At 35.3% G+C, this 14,123-nt stretch overlaps 1 protein-coding gene across 1 annotated transcript in view; it reads right to left on the reverse strand.

Annotated features, from left to right (window-relative positions):
• The window catches only part of CMYA5 (cardiomyopathy associated 5), a 62,965-nt gene that overhangs the window by 26,822 nt on the left and 22,020 nt on the right, over nucleotides 1-14,123 (reverse strand). Inside the window, exons 4-6 of the mRNA XM_015816424.1 lie at nucleotides 12,024-12,257; nucleotides 9,815-9,837; nucleotides 5,350-5,468 (exon numbers count right to left, since the gene is read on the reverse strand). Of these exons, the coding sequence (XP_015671910.1) occupies nucleotides 5,350-5,468; nucleotides 9,815-9,837; nucleotides 12,024-12,257 (376 nt within the window). The remainder of the gene's footprint in view (nucleotides 1-5,349; nucleotides 5,469-9,814; nucleotides 9,838-12,023; nucleotides 12,258-14,123) is intronic.

Here is a 14,123-nt window from a genome sequence, read left to right on the forward strand (position 1 = left end):
GGGAACTCAACTCCTACCTCGGGCAGCTCACCTATCCCCCTATGCCCAGGGGAAAGGTATCAAGCCGTTTGACAGCTGATGCAGGCTGTCAAAACGGCTTTTACGCAGAAACAGGCGGGAGCAGCAAACAGCTGCGTCCAGCGAAGGCGCCTGCCACCGGAAGTCCCCCTACAATCATGAGTACTTAATAAACAATGTGTTGTCTGTGTCCATTGGTAATTCAGTGGTCCATATTAACTTTCTCAGTCTAGTTCCAATACTACCCCATCCAGTACTTCCTTGATCTTCTCTTCTTCCGGTAGTATGCATTTTTCCACACTGGGCAAATATAATTCTTGTTACTGTTAATACATATACAATTAAATATAGACATCGTCCATCACAAATTTCTGGTATTATACATAATATCGATAGCGTCAGTTTATAATATCTTTTGTAGCCAGAACATATCTCAATTGCATTTGCACTTAAAATTCATTTGTTCAATCAATATCCTGCTTTTCCCGCTTTTAAATTTTTTTTTAATTTCCCATCAGTGTTCAAAATATCTCTATTGCTTATAATTTTCTCATAATAAATTATATTTGGGTAAACAAAAGCTTCCCTTATTCAAACCCTTTTAGAATTTTCATATTTTCCATCTCATAACAAAGTATAATACTCTAGTTACAAATCCTATCCTTCTAATTATAATAATACTTTTATTTCTAACAGTTAACTATTTTCTTAACCATATTCAAACATCTGTTTTATAGTATAATATCCCATCTAATAGGTCCTCTATTTTCTTCAGTCTTACTCTAGCATTCTTCCTTTGCCAAATAACTTTCCAGGTCAGTGCATTTGAATCATCAGGTAATTCTTCCTTTGTTTTTGTATATATTGTTTGGAATGAGGAAGAAAATGTGATTGAAGTATTTTTGGAAGAACGCTCAACCCATTTATATTCATTAAACAGCCTCCATCCGTCTCCTTCAGTTTTTCTTTTCATTTCTTGTTTGCCAATATTCAGCATTTCTTCTAACAGCTTTATCATCCATTCAATCAGCTCTTCTTCCTTATCCTCAAATGTGTTCTGAGATCTTGACAAGCAAGATATCTTTTTCATTTCCAGTGTTATCACTACATCTTCTAATTTTTCATTTGTCTGTAAATTCCTTCCTTTAGGTCCTCCATCTTTAGATCCATTTCTTCTAATTTTTCTTCTGTTTTCTGGGTTACTAGTTTCTTCTTTGTAGTAATTGTCTGCATTTGTAAGTTTAGGTTAGAAAAATGTTCTTTTATATCATTTGCATTATTTTTAGTCTCATCATGAAATAAAACAATTGTCTCTTGTATTAATTTCAACATAGAAAGAATTTCTTTCTGAGATTCATTAACATTTTCTTGTTGGTATATCAAGCTGGGGGCTTCAGAGACAAGTGTTAAAGATGGTTTTTTTTTACCATTTGAGGCTAAGTTTGAAACACCCATTTTGTTTCTGTATGTAGTCTTTAGAGTCCAATAGGGTCCCCAACACAGATAAGCAGCCCAAGAGTTTTTTTTCCTTTTCACAGCTGCAGTCTGCAAAAGTGAAAGTTTCCAGGAGCAACAAAGAATCTTATCTAAGTCTGGGCTTCAAGCCAAGTTTCCTTTAAGCATAATAAATTATAGTGCCATGATTCGCCACTAGAGGTCATTGACACCATTTTCCAGCTTTCCAAATCCAAGCCTATTTTACAGACTTTCAAATATCTTCTAAAAAAAGTCTCAAAGGTACTTTTAGTCCCCAAATTTCAAAGCTCTATATCTGGGTTAATTCCAAATTGATCTTGTAGTTTTCTCTATTTTCCATCAAAGCAATTAATTTGCCGCTTTTCTTTTCCTGAGAGAGCGGGACAAAAACTTCCCTTCCCTCTCTCATCGGGGAAGATTCTTTGCTTTGGGCATTCTTTTTTCCAGGAGAGTAGTATTAAGGACATAAAAAGAGAATAAAGGCTCACCCAGTTCCATCCACGTTGCTCAAAAATGGCTAGTTAGTGCTTATCTTCGGTTGTCAGCAGCTTCTGATTGGCCACACAAATGTAGCCAGTTTTTTCCCTGCCACTTTGGAGGGTCTCCTTGGATTCAGCGGAAGGGCCGCCACCCCTCCGCGATCAATGATGGTCCCCTCCTTTTTCATCACCTCTCCAGGGCAACTTTTGACCCTTTTAGGGTCCCCAGTGGGGCAAAATCGAACGTGGAAGATGGAGCCCCATTTTCCTGCACCCGTCACTCCGTGATGCCTAACCTGAAGTCCTCACAATAGAGAGTTTTGATTGTTCAACTGTTCTCTTTCTCTGTCTTTTTTGGTGGACTGCTTGGTGGACTGATTGGGTCAGCTTGGGAAATGTAAAAATGTTTCAGTGGGTTAATGTTCACATACCATGAATAGTCATATAATCCAAAACAAATTGAGGGTTTGGGGGGATTAAAACTAATGTTACCCTCTTTACTATTGGCTGAGTTACCCAACACCAATGATCCAAAAAAGTGTGCTATGCAAGGCTGGCTAGAGGCTCTATTGAGTAATCTTTTTCATGGACGCACATTTTCTAGTCAATAATCAATAACCCTCCTCTCACCAGCACAACCAAACTGAATCACAATAGCCTATGCTGGAATTGCAATTTATTTTTAGCTTCCCCTCAAGTCTGTGGAGCACTGGTGACTTTTAAATTCAAGCAAGAACTCAAGACTGAACATTTATATGCAGGCAGCTCTATTGATGCATATGCACCCACTTTGATTCTATAACGTTCCATGTAATATTTAAATGGAAATTGCTTGATTTGTTTTCTTACCTGCATTGTCCAAAACCTCTTACACTCCTGACTAATGGATTTCTTTTTTGTTTTTAAAAGAGGGAACAATTGCTTCTAGGTCCTATATGGAGGTACCACGCACTAACCAAGGCAGAAATGAGCTAATGGATTGAAGCCAGAATATTTTCTTTTAAGAATCATGGATAAACAGATTGAAAGAAATCATTTTATATATAACAATGCTGGCGAGACTTTGATGTGCACAAAGGTGGAACCATACAAAAATTCTCACAAAGAAAAAGTGGATTGTGAAACTAATGGAACTGGCAGAGATGGCAAAATTGATGGCAAAAAAGATAAACATTTATCTAGCTTTGTTTCTAAATAGAGACCACTTTTGCATTTCTTGTTTGAGAAAGATAAAAATGAGGTTTTGATTTTAGAATCTGATAATTATATAAGTATATTGTATAAGGTTTGTTTAAATTTGGAATAAGTTATTATTGTGCTGTATAGCTTTAAGCTTTGTTTGGATTGCTAAGTTTGTATGTTGTTTTAATTGCGAGTAAAAGATTATTATATATTTGTATCTGTACTGAAGAAAGGAATCACATTTCTTTTCTATTGTAGCTATTGTTCACTTTCTAACTTTTTCCCGTTTCGATCCCCTCCCTTCCTTTTTTAATCCTTTTTAGCTTTATTATTTTGTATTTTATCTTTCTTTGAAACTTTATAATATTAGCTAACAGTTAAAAAAAAGAATCAGAAAGGAGCTAGAATAATGTAATAGCAGAAATGCTGGAGACAGGATAACGTCCTATTTATTTAATTTCCTCTCAGCAGTGAATCTCACTCGGTTATGAGCCCAGAGATGAGGAACATTGTCTCAAGGACCATGTACATCTGGGAATCTCACCAGCAATTGAATGGGCCATCATCCAAACTGGGTGTCATTGCACACACACACATACACACAGAGTTTTTTTTGAAGCTACATCTCTAAATTACAGTAACCACTTTCACTAGATATACTATCCAGGGAGTGGAGGAAATGAGAGATGGTCCTCAAGATATACCAAACTAGAACTCTTAGAGAGGCATCTCCTCAGAGAGGAAAATTTAAAAAAATCAAGATAGAAGCCATGCCCTACAGTCGAAGCCCTGCTTTTTTATGTCTCTCATGATGCATGGTAAAAGAGGAGGGGATATGATTGTTCAGCTATAGTTGCCATCTCAATATTTTTACCCTTCTGTGGATGGCCAATGATAAGAGATAACAACAACAACAATCTATATAAATAAAAATGTAAATGTTCGTTTGTTCAAAATCTTAAATCTCCGAAAGTTCTTCACCGATTGCTTTGAAATTTTGACACAACGTTGCATTCGAATACGCGCGTGTTTTTATATACCTACTATTATATAGATGTCACACCTGTGACAGGTAAAAACATGCTTTTTTGAAAAACAGCACCATCTTTTGGACGTAAAAGCAACACACGCTACGATTTTACGATTCCATTTCAATGTTTCCGATTGCATTGTCAAATTGAATTTTCATAGATTTCGATTTATTTTCATTTTCATTTAATTATTTCATGTGACATTGCATTGGAATGTGTGCTTTCTCTTTTCTTTCTTTTCCATTTAACCAGACTGAGCCACAGCAACGCGTGGCCGGGTACAGCTAGTAGTAGTAGTAGTAGTAGTAGTAGTAGTAGTAGTAGTAGTAGTAGTAGTAGTAATAGTACTAGTAGTAGTAGTAGTAGTAAAGTTGGAAGGGACCTTGGAGGTTTTCTAGTCCAAACCCCTGCTCAGGCAGGAAACCCTATACCATTTCAGACAAATGGTTGTCCAGTCTCTTTAAAATTTCCAGTGTTGGAGCATTCACAACCTCTGGAGAGTTGTATGGGGGTTCTAGTTTAATAACATCTGAAGGGCCACTGATTGCCTATTCCTGGACTGTACACTTATTTACAAATACAGTTTTCAACTTTTTGAAAATATCTCTTGCATGTCAATTTAGATTTCTTTTCTTTTTGTAACAATTGTTTTGTTAAATGAAATAACAAAACTTAACTGGTAGTAAAAATTAAATTTTGTTAAATGAAATATCAAATGGAGTAGACATGGTTCTATTGAAAGAGGGACAGTAGCATCAGAGGGGGAAGGTTTAGTCTGTTCCTTCCTGGCAGCCACCTTTTCCCACCTTGAAAATGCCTTCCTCCTCATGTTCTTTTGCATGTCAATTTGGAAGCAAATTGGAAGGAATACAAGTGAATTTGGTCTTTTCTTCTAATGTATCTTTATTCACATGGAGTCCATTATACAAAGAGGGATCCAGCTCCCCTTCTTAATATGAATAAAGAGCATGCTGTTCTTTCTCCAGCTTTCTTCCCCAGCATAATCTAAATACTTAGGCACAATCAGCCTTTGCTTCAAACTCAGCTGATTACTAATTACATGCACAAGCTTCCAGTTCCAAATTTCCTTTTCCAACACATTCCTTTTTAAGGCATGGATACATTCTCAACACTCTCATGGAATGGTTTGAAGGGCTTCTTACCAGGCATGAGTTGTAAAGTCCTGTCACTATTTGTAAAGCCACCCGCACATGGTTCAAACTGTGAGAAAGCAGCAGGCATCTTTTCCAAAGCCACAATATTTTCCACAGCAGAAAGTAACCTATATAAATGAAAATATATACACCTTTTTTAGAAGCATTCTAAGAATATCCAGCTAATAAGACCTACAATTTCCTAGATCAGGCCTGTACAAGCTGTGAGTCATCAGTCCAAACACTGCTTAATTAGCCATTTATACCACTCACTAGTAAATAGCACTTCATTTATTGCATGATGCTGGCACTCTTAAGAATAACACATGGCAGAGCAGAAAAGAAATCTCCAGCCCAGCAACAAAGGAGAGATGAGATCTCAAAGAGGCCTTGAGATTTAATGCATGTCACATACAATATCAAAGTAGATTTATCCTAATCATGGTTTAGGGGTTTTTTTAAGATATATTTTCCCCGTTTAAAACAGTGTTTCTCAATCTTAGCAACTTTAAGATGTATGGACTTCAATTTCCAACCCAGCATGCAGGATATGATAGGATTTTTAAACCATATTTTTAACTAACAAATAATGGCTTAGTTCACATAACATACCAAGCCAAAAAACAAACCATATTATGGCCTAGAATAATGTATGTACCAAATTCCTTACTTCCTCAAATATTCAAATGAGATCTTGGTTTAAAGGTCACGAAGGTAAAGGTAAATGTTTCCCCTGTCTACTCGAGCCTGACTCTAAAGGGATGGTGCTCATATCCGTTTCTTAGCTGAGGGAGCTAGCATTGACATTTCTGTGGTCGTGTGGCCAGCATGATTATATGCTGAAGCTCATGGAACACTGTTACCTTCCCACCATAGTGGTACCTATTTATCTACTTACATTTATGATGTGGCAGAGGCCTTGCTTTTGAATTGCTAGGTTGGCAGGAGCTGGGGTAACTAACAGGAGATCTCCTCTTCACGTGGTGCTTGGCTCTCGAACCCAGGCTGTTAGCTTTCCAGCTGATAAATTCAGCATCTTTAGCCATTGAGCCATCGCACAACAGAGACCACTAACTAACCATAATTTATCAGAAGTTGCTGCTTTGTCTAATAAATGATAATTTGGCTTTACACAGTATATTTCAACTAATAGTTAAAACAATTCTGAGTATGCTTTTGAAAAGATTGAGTCAGATTAAATTTAGAATACCTCAAGGAATCATCTCTCTCCTTCATTCCCATCAATGTTCCTGTATTTCTACAATGCACTAGTCTAAATTGTGGATAGTTGGTTTTAATCCATCCAATTTGGCTATTTCAGTAATTAAGTTTAAGTAACTGTATACAGTTATACAATTAACTGTATAGCTATAAATATATATAATATATAGCTATATTATATTATCCGGGGAATTCTGGGAGCTGAAATCCAAGAATATCTGGAAAATGCCTTAGACATTTTCAGGTATCAAAAGAGGACATGTAACATTTACCTTATCATTGTTGTACTTTTTACCTACAACCTTCACCTCTTTCTACAGCATTTATGGCTACTCTCCCATCCAAACTATAGGCAGTAAAAGCGCAGGTGAATGCAGACATGTAGAACAGCTATATATTCCCAAAACCTTCTTTGAAAGGGAGGGACTAGTAATCTGACTTAGTGCCCAGTTCTGAAGCATAAAGCTGTTAAGGTTAAAACACACATAATGAAAAGTACAGAGATTGAAGGAATAAAAACTGTCCTTTGAAATATTTGTAAATATAACAGAAAATAGGTTGAGCGAGGAAATTTAACTGATGCCATAGCTGCCATATAAAGGAGCTAACAGCCTGGAGCTCATCTCAGAAAAGGAGGTAGAAACAAAAGCAAACAGAATTGGAAGCTATTAACTCTTATTTACAAAGAGAAAAAAGGGAAACATTTTTTTAACTCTAAGACAAGTATAAGAGGGCCTATTTATGCAAAATAGTGGTGTGTGTCATCATTTAAAAGCAAATAATTATTCTTGAAATAGGTCAACCATAAACAGTAAAGAATTTGCATTTTATATAGACAAATAAAGGCTGAAGAGGAAAATTGCAGTGAAGTTTTTACACAAACATATACATACACGGAGGGGCCAAAGATATCTCCCTGCCATCATGCCTTTATTCTGGATATAGTAAGGCTGAGACAATTGCTATCCTATTTGCAAGGTCAGGTGGCATTATTGTAAATGGATTGGAATGTAAGTGCCAGCTTGACCTTTGTTTCAGACAATAAATTGTGAGACAAAACCAGTGCTGCACATATGGTACTCTTAAGCCAGCATGTTGGGGAAGTCTGGGAGTTGAAGTCCACACATCTTAAAGTTGCCAACATTGAGAAACACTGGCTTAGGTTCCACTGGGTCTTGAAGATGTTCTGAACTAGGATTTAATGTGGGTACTTTCATCAATGAGGAATTCATAACTGAAGGTAGATTATATAGCTTTTTGCAGGCATCCCCAAATCATTTTAGGCCAATGAGCACATCTGGAATTTTGAGAGCATACAGTGCTATGCATATTCTCACATAGTGGCTGCCATGATGAATGAGGTCAATTACAAGCATTAATTTCCTAAAAGGCCAATTGGAAAGGTTGTTCCCATTATGAATCCTGGTCTCCCAAAATGCTCTCTGGTACCTCTTTTTTTTCTGGGCAAGTGGCCATATTTCAAAATAAAATCAGGCACAATACAATAAGGAGTCTTCCTTATATCAAGGGAAAGTAACTCTGAACACATAGCAGTGCTATTTGTGAGCAGATAAAATTCTTTATGATCCCACATGACCTGCACTCCATTGTCTGGCTGTACCTTTTCATACTCAGATCCTCATACAAAGCCTCTCCTTTGTAGCTGAATTCACACATGCTCCTCCAAGATACAATTTGTTTCAATCACAGCTTGTCAAACCAGCAATAGCAGTATGGATCGCAATTAATGCTAAGGTGCAAAGGAAAATTTACATATCACAATTCTTATGTTGCTACATTATATATGTATATGTATATATGTATATGTATATGTGTGTGTGTGTGTGTGTGTGCAAGCGCGCGTGCACGCACACACACACACACACACACAGAGAGACCATACTATGGCTTAGAACAGTGCTGAGGAACGTATAATAAAACCTTTGAAGTGCAAAAGGATACTTGCTGTCTATTAAATATGGGCAGATTGCTACAAAATCTGCCCCCTTTACTATCTATATTAATAGAAAAATATTTCTGTATTTATCCACATATTTTAAAAAGACTTCAGGCAATTTCATAACAAGGGTAATATCTTCTAACATAAGGGGAATGTATTTCCCTAATTTATGTCATTCTTAACGTATGTTGGCCAAGACCTTACATACTCAGTGTTAAGTGTTCTTTGCCATTTAAATCTTTTTGATGCTCTCTTTTCAAATGCAAATTTCACTATTTTAAACTTCTTTTTAAAAACACATTGCCTGATGGTTGCATGCAATATTCAGTACGATCCCTTTTTTTCCAGAAACCTTTTATAGGAGAAAGATGAATACTAATAGAGTTTGTTGAACTATGAAATCTACTGTGAGCAGAACATCCAAATTCATTTCCAACAGAATCCATGGAACAATTCTTTTAAATCACTATAGGGAGGGATATATTTTTTCTCTCTCTCTTCTCCCCCTCCCCCCCACTATCCTATCTGAGTTATTGAGGTGTATTTTTTTAACTTTGTTTAAGTTTCAAAAGTCTGCAAGTTTTCTTGGCTGAAAAGCAGCAATAGATCTAAGGAATTCACAACTATAGCAGGAACAATTTTGGCATTTTCAGATTACCTAGAAAACGTATGGTTTCCCAGATCTTTTGGAAAGGCATATAAAATAGTCCTTTGATTAACATTAATTGTTGGGAGAGTCCTTGTGAAAATACCCTTAAGCAATGTATTACTTATACCTAATTATTTTGATACAGGAATTAGAAATAACAGGACAAATTCATACTTAATTGGAGCTGGAGTTTTCACTGGTCAAAATTTAATTATTTTACCAAACCAGCATTCAAGATCATTTTCAGTAACATTTCATCTAATACGGTAATTAAATCAACAAAACCTGAGCACTCATGAATATTGTCATTTTGCAGAACGCAACTGGAATTTTAAAATAGGTTTTATATAACCTCAATAAATGCCCACTTTGAAATGCTCTGCATATACTATTGAAAAAGAAATGGAATTGTATCATGCCTTACTTATTAGTATTTAAAAGACAAGTTATAAAATTTATGCAGAATATTTCCAACTCTGGAGTATCACTGCCAAGCACACCATTTTCTTTGTTTCATCTAGACATTTCTAAAATGAGATATTTATACTGGCAACGTGCCTCCAACAGACCTTGACAGGATTAAAGTATTAAAACATGCTCATCCTAATTCTCTCCACAATGCATCAAAGCTACATTTCAAATACCTTTTATTTATTTCTTCAGATGACTAAAAGAGGGAAGAAAGGGATTAATTGATTCATGTTATTCAACATACTGAATATAAAACATGCAAGATTTTGTTTACTGACATGTTCCACATGTATCAGAACAGGATTTCCCATTTTTTAGAAATTCTGTATATTTGTACCAAATCCTGACCTCCAAATTTGCAAAGTTGAAGGAGAAACAGTATCTTGGTAATTCATATAGGAATCTGAATTAAATCATCATTACTAGCAGCAGTTGAGCCTTAGCAAACTTAAGTTAGAGTATTTTATATTAAGAAGATTCCATTGACACATCCTTCAGACTTTTATTTTATTTTACTTTTTATTATATACAAGAGCATAGATCTAGATCATGTTTCAAACTGATGATTATTTTGGACTACATCGGTAACTGGGAAAACGATGTGGTTTTTTTTAGATTCTTTTTTATCCCACCTTTATTATTTTTATAAATAACTGAAAACAGCAAATATTCACTTCACAACCCAGTGAAGTAAGTTGGGCTGAAAGAGAGTGATTGGCCTAAAGTCACCTGCTGGCTTTAAAACTCAGTCTCCTGGTTTCTATATTGGTGCCTTAACCACTAGCCCATACTGCACTTTAGTTTTAATTTAGTTTAGCGTGATTTTGTTGGGTTTTTTTTGTTTTAGTTGTAGCTAAATGTCAAATTGGAAAAATCAAATCCTTCTTTGCCTGCAAAACAAGCTTGCTGCTTGAATGGCAACAATGAACAAAATAATTTGTTGTCATTGGTGATTGTTTGAATTTTTGTATAGAATAGAATGGAATGGAATAGAATAGAATAGAACAGAACAGAATAGAATAGAATAGAATAGAATAGAATAGAATAGAATAGAATAGAATAGAATAGAATAGAATAGAATAGAAAACTTTATTTGGCCAAATGTGATTAGAAACACACAGAATTTGTCTCCGATGTAGAAGCTCTCAGTGTATATACAAAACAATAAGTAATAATAATCATAATAATGATACCAATAAGAGAAGGTAGTAGAAAAGATGAGAAGGATAATAGCAATGCAGCCATACTATATGGGTAAATATACTTAGACATAACACTGTGCTGTGGGGATTAGGTGTTCATCAGAGTGATGGCACAAGGGAAAAAACTGTCTCTGTCTGGTTGTTTTGGCATGTAATGCCCTGTAGCGGTATCCTGACGTAAGGATATGAAACAGTTTATGTCTAGAATGTGAGGGGTCTGTAAATATTTTCTCAGCTCTCTTTCTGACCAGGGCAATGTACAGGTCCTCAAGGGAAGGCAGGCTGGTAGCAATTGTTTTTTTCTGAAGTCCTAACTATCCATTGAAGCCTGTACCAAACCAGACAGTTATAGAAGTACAAATGACAGATTCAATAATTCCTCTGTATCAACAGCATCTGAGGCAGTCTGAACTTTCTGAGTTGATGCAGGAAGAACATTCTTTGTTATGCCTTTTTAATGATGGTTCTAATGTTAGATATCCTTTACAAATCCTGGGAGATTATAGAACCTACAAACTTGAAGGACTCTACTGTTGATACTGTGTTGTTTAATATAGTAAGAATTGGTAGAATAGGAGGATTCCTCCTAAAATCCACTCTCATCTCTACAGTTTTAAGTGTATTCCACTCCAGATTGTTACAGCTGCACTACAGAGCCAGTTGTTCAACCTCCCGTAACTTGATGTATATCAAGTTACAGTAAAATAAAAATAGGGACTTTCAGTCTCCCTCAGCACTTTGAAAGTGTCTGCCCTTTATGGATTTGGAAATCAGGCCCAGGATAGTCCCACCAGTGCTTTTAGGAAACATGCAAGTACAACATAAAAGAAACTCAGGAGAATACTATAGAGATGGATCCTGTGTAACAAGCTTTTCTTAATTTGATGTATTTGGTAGGGAATTTTAGGTGTTGTTGCTCCCACAAACTATCTCATGGCAAAAATCCTATGAATATTATTTCAAAATTAAGCACCAATGACTTCAGTGGAACTAATTCCTCATTTAATGTATAGAATTGAAGCCTCAAAGATCTATCCCAATCATGAGCCTGCTGATTAATAAATAAATAATGGCCAATCTGCTTTCATAAAGAGCTATGTAGCAAAAAATATCAATCGTAGACTTATTTTTTTCCATGATCCCAAACTTTGGGAACCTAATATAGCTTTGCACTACTTACCTTTAGGAAAGCAAAATCATCAATATCTTCAGTTTCCTTTATTATCATTTCTAGTGTCTCCTTTGCTGTATCGATATAGTCTTGAAAATTAACCATCTGTTCATAAAGATATTCCATTTTTGTGTTCTTTGCTTCTTCAAAATTCTGTGACTTTTTCTCATGGTGCCCAATTACCATCTTTACCACATTTTCATTTTGCTCTTCTAATAACTTCTCCTTTTCCTTACAGTTGTCCTAGGAATAGAGGTCAGAAAAAAACGTAATATTCCAGCATGAAACATTAAATGAAATTTCTTTGTAAATGTTTCCTCTTTAGGAGATGAGACTGCTAAGCTACTTTTCCAGGTAAAATTCTTCAAAATAATAAGCCACTATTGAGCATATTCAGCAAAAGCAAGCCTTCACAATGTAACTTGGGCATTTGGCTCTATTGTCAATGGGTTCTTACAGTCAAGAAGACCATTATATTGCATCTTATGAGGGGAGACTTACTAGATGTGGTCAAAAAAGTAAGATGCCATCCATAATGGTGTAATCAAAGCTATGTCTGGTTTTTATGTATGTTATACTAAAAAACAGGCTGTGCTCTGCTCACACTAGCACAGCCACCATTTTGTCTTTTATGACCATATTGCTTTTTATGACCATAACCTAGGGACACACTTGTATGTTGCACTTCCACATGACAGAAATTATGGTTTTCTTCTACATGACAGCTTTTTAGGCATCTGAAAAAGGGCTTCATATTATGTCTAAAAGATTTATTGAAGAAAGGACAGGTGTGGAACAATTCTTTTCTGACAAGATACAGTTGATATCAAAATAAATTTACAATTGGCAGGCCCAAAGAATTACTTGGAAAAGATGTTTCACTGGAGCTACAAAATAAATTGGCTGATGTTTTAAAATTCAAAAGGGAAATATATATGATTAACCAAGACAATTTTTTCCTATTGGATTTATAAAAGGAGCTTGTTAAAGCCTTGAAGAACTCTGTGCAATGGGACAAAGAAGAGAAATCAAATACTATGATAATATTTAAGTGACCTAACAACTATTAGATGTAAAATGAAGGTATATAAAATCAGTTTAATTGGTCAGGTTAAAACAAAATGCACTATTACATCTTGGGATGAAGAGATAATTGTTTGTAACCTTAGAGGAGATGTGATGTCACAAAATTTGTTTACACTTATTATGATATAGGATGGAAGTCACTTTTATTTTTTATTTTTATTCTCTTTTCTTTTTTAAGTTTAGTTTGTATTAGATTTTATTGTTATAATCAAAATTCTTAATAGAAATATATGTCCAGTGAAGAACAGCTTCACACATATAGCTAAAACAAATAACTTCCAAGCATATGATTACAATAGTATTAAAATCTAATAAATAAGTATGGAAATCAGAATGCCTCAGTTCACACAAGAGTCTAAAAACCCAAGGCAAACATACAATACTATGACTTAGTATGTTGTATGAATCCAGGTAATATTATCGTAATTTCTTCCCACAGTCCACTATCAATCTTTTTCTCAAGGCTAAAAATACAGTAATGCAATTCCTTCTCTCTTTATAAGACATTTATTCATTTACAGTGTTCTGAACTCATTGTTTTGAACACATCTCAAGTAATCTGAATCCTTTTTACATTGTGATATATAAAACATGGACTATGTTTAACCAACAAAGAAGAGATATTGCCCAATATGTGAGATAAGTAACAAAATTTTGGGTAGTTCATACAATCTGGTAAGCCAATGATAGGAATAAATGAATGGTCTTCAAAATTTAATATTGAAAGAAAAATTTAAAATTGAATTTGCTGCAGTGGAAACTTACTGAGTGGAGAAACAAGCTTATCAAAGCAACTATAATGGATGGGAAATAGGAAAAGACAGCATAAAGGGAGGATGTAAGATAAACACGTAGGCAAAAATTAGCTGGGTCTTAGAGTGGGAAAGGAAGAATACAAGCTATAAAAGCCATTGCAAGAAGAAAGGGTTAGCCAAGGAAAATTCACTGAATGAGAAAACAGGTAAGAACCTATTTTTTTAAGAAGTCATAAGGGCCCAGAATTCAGACAACTGAGCATGTGCA

The sequence above is a fragment of the Protobothrops mucrosquamatus genome, unplaced genomic scaffold (assembly GCF_001527695.2).
Source record: "Protobothrops mucrosquamatus isolate PMUCROS unplaced genomic scaffold, P.Mucros_1.0 scaffold450, whole genome shotgun sequence".
NCBI classification, from domain to species: Eukaryota; Metazoa; Chordata; class Lepidosauria; order Squamata; family Viperidae; genus Protobothrops; species Protobothrops mucrosquamatus.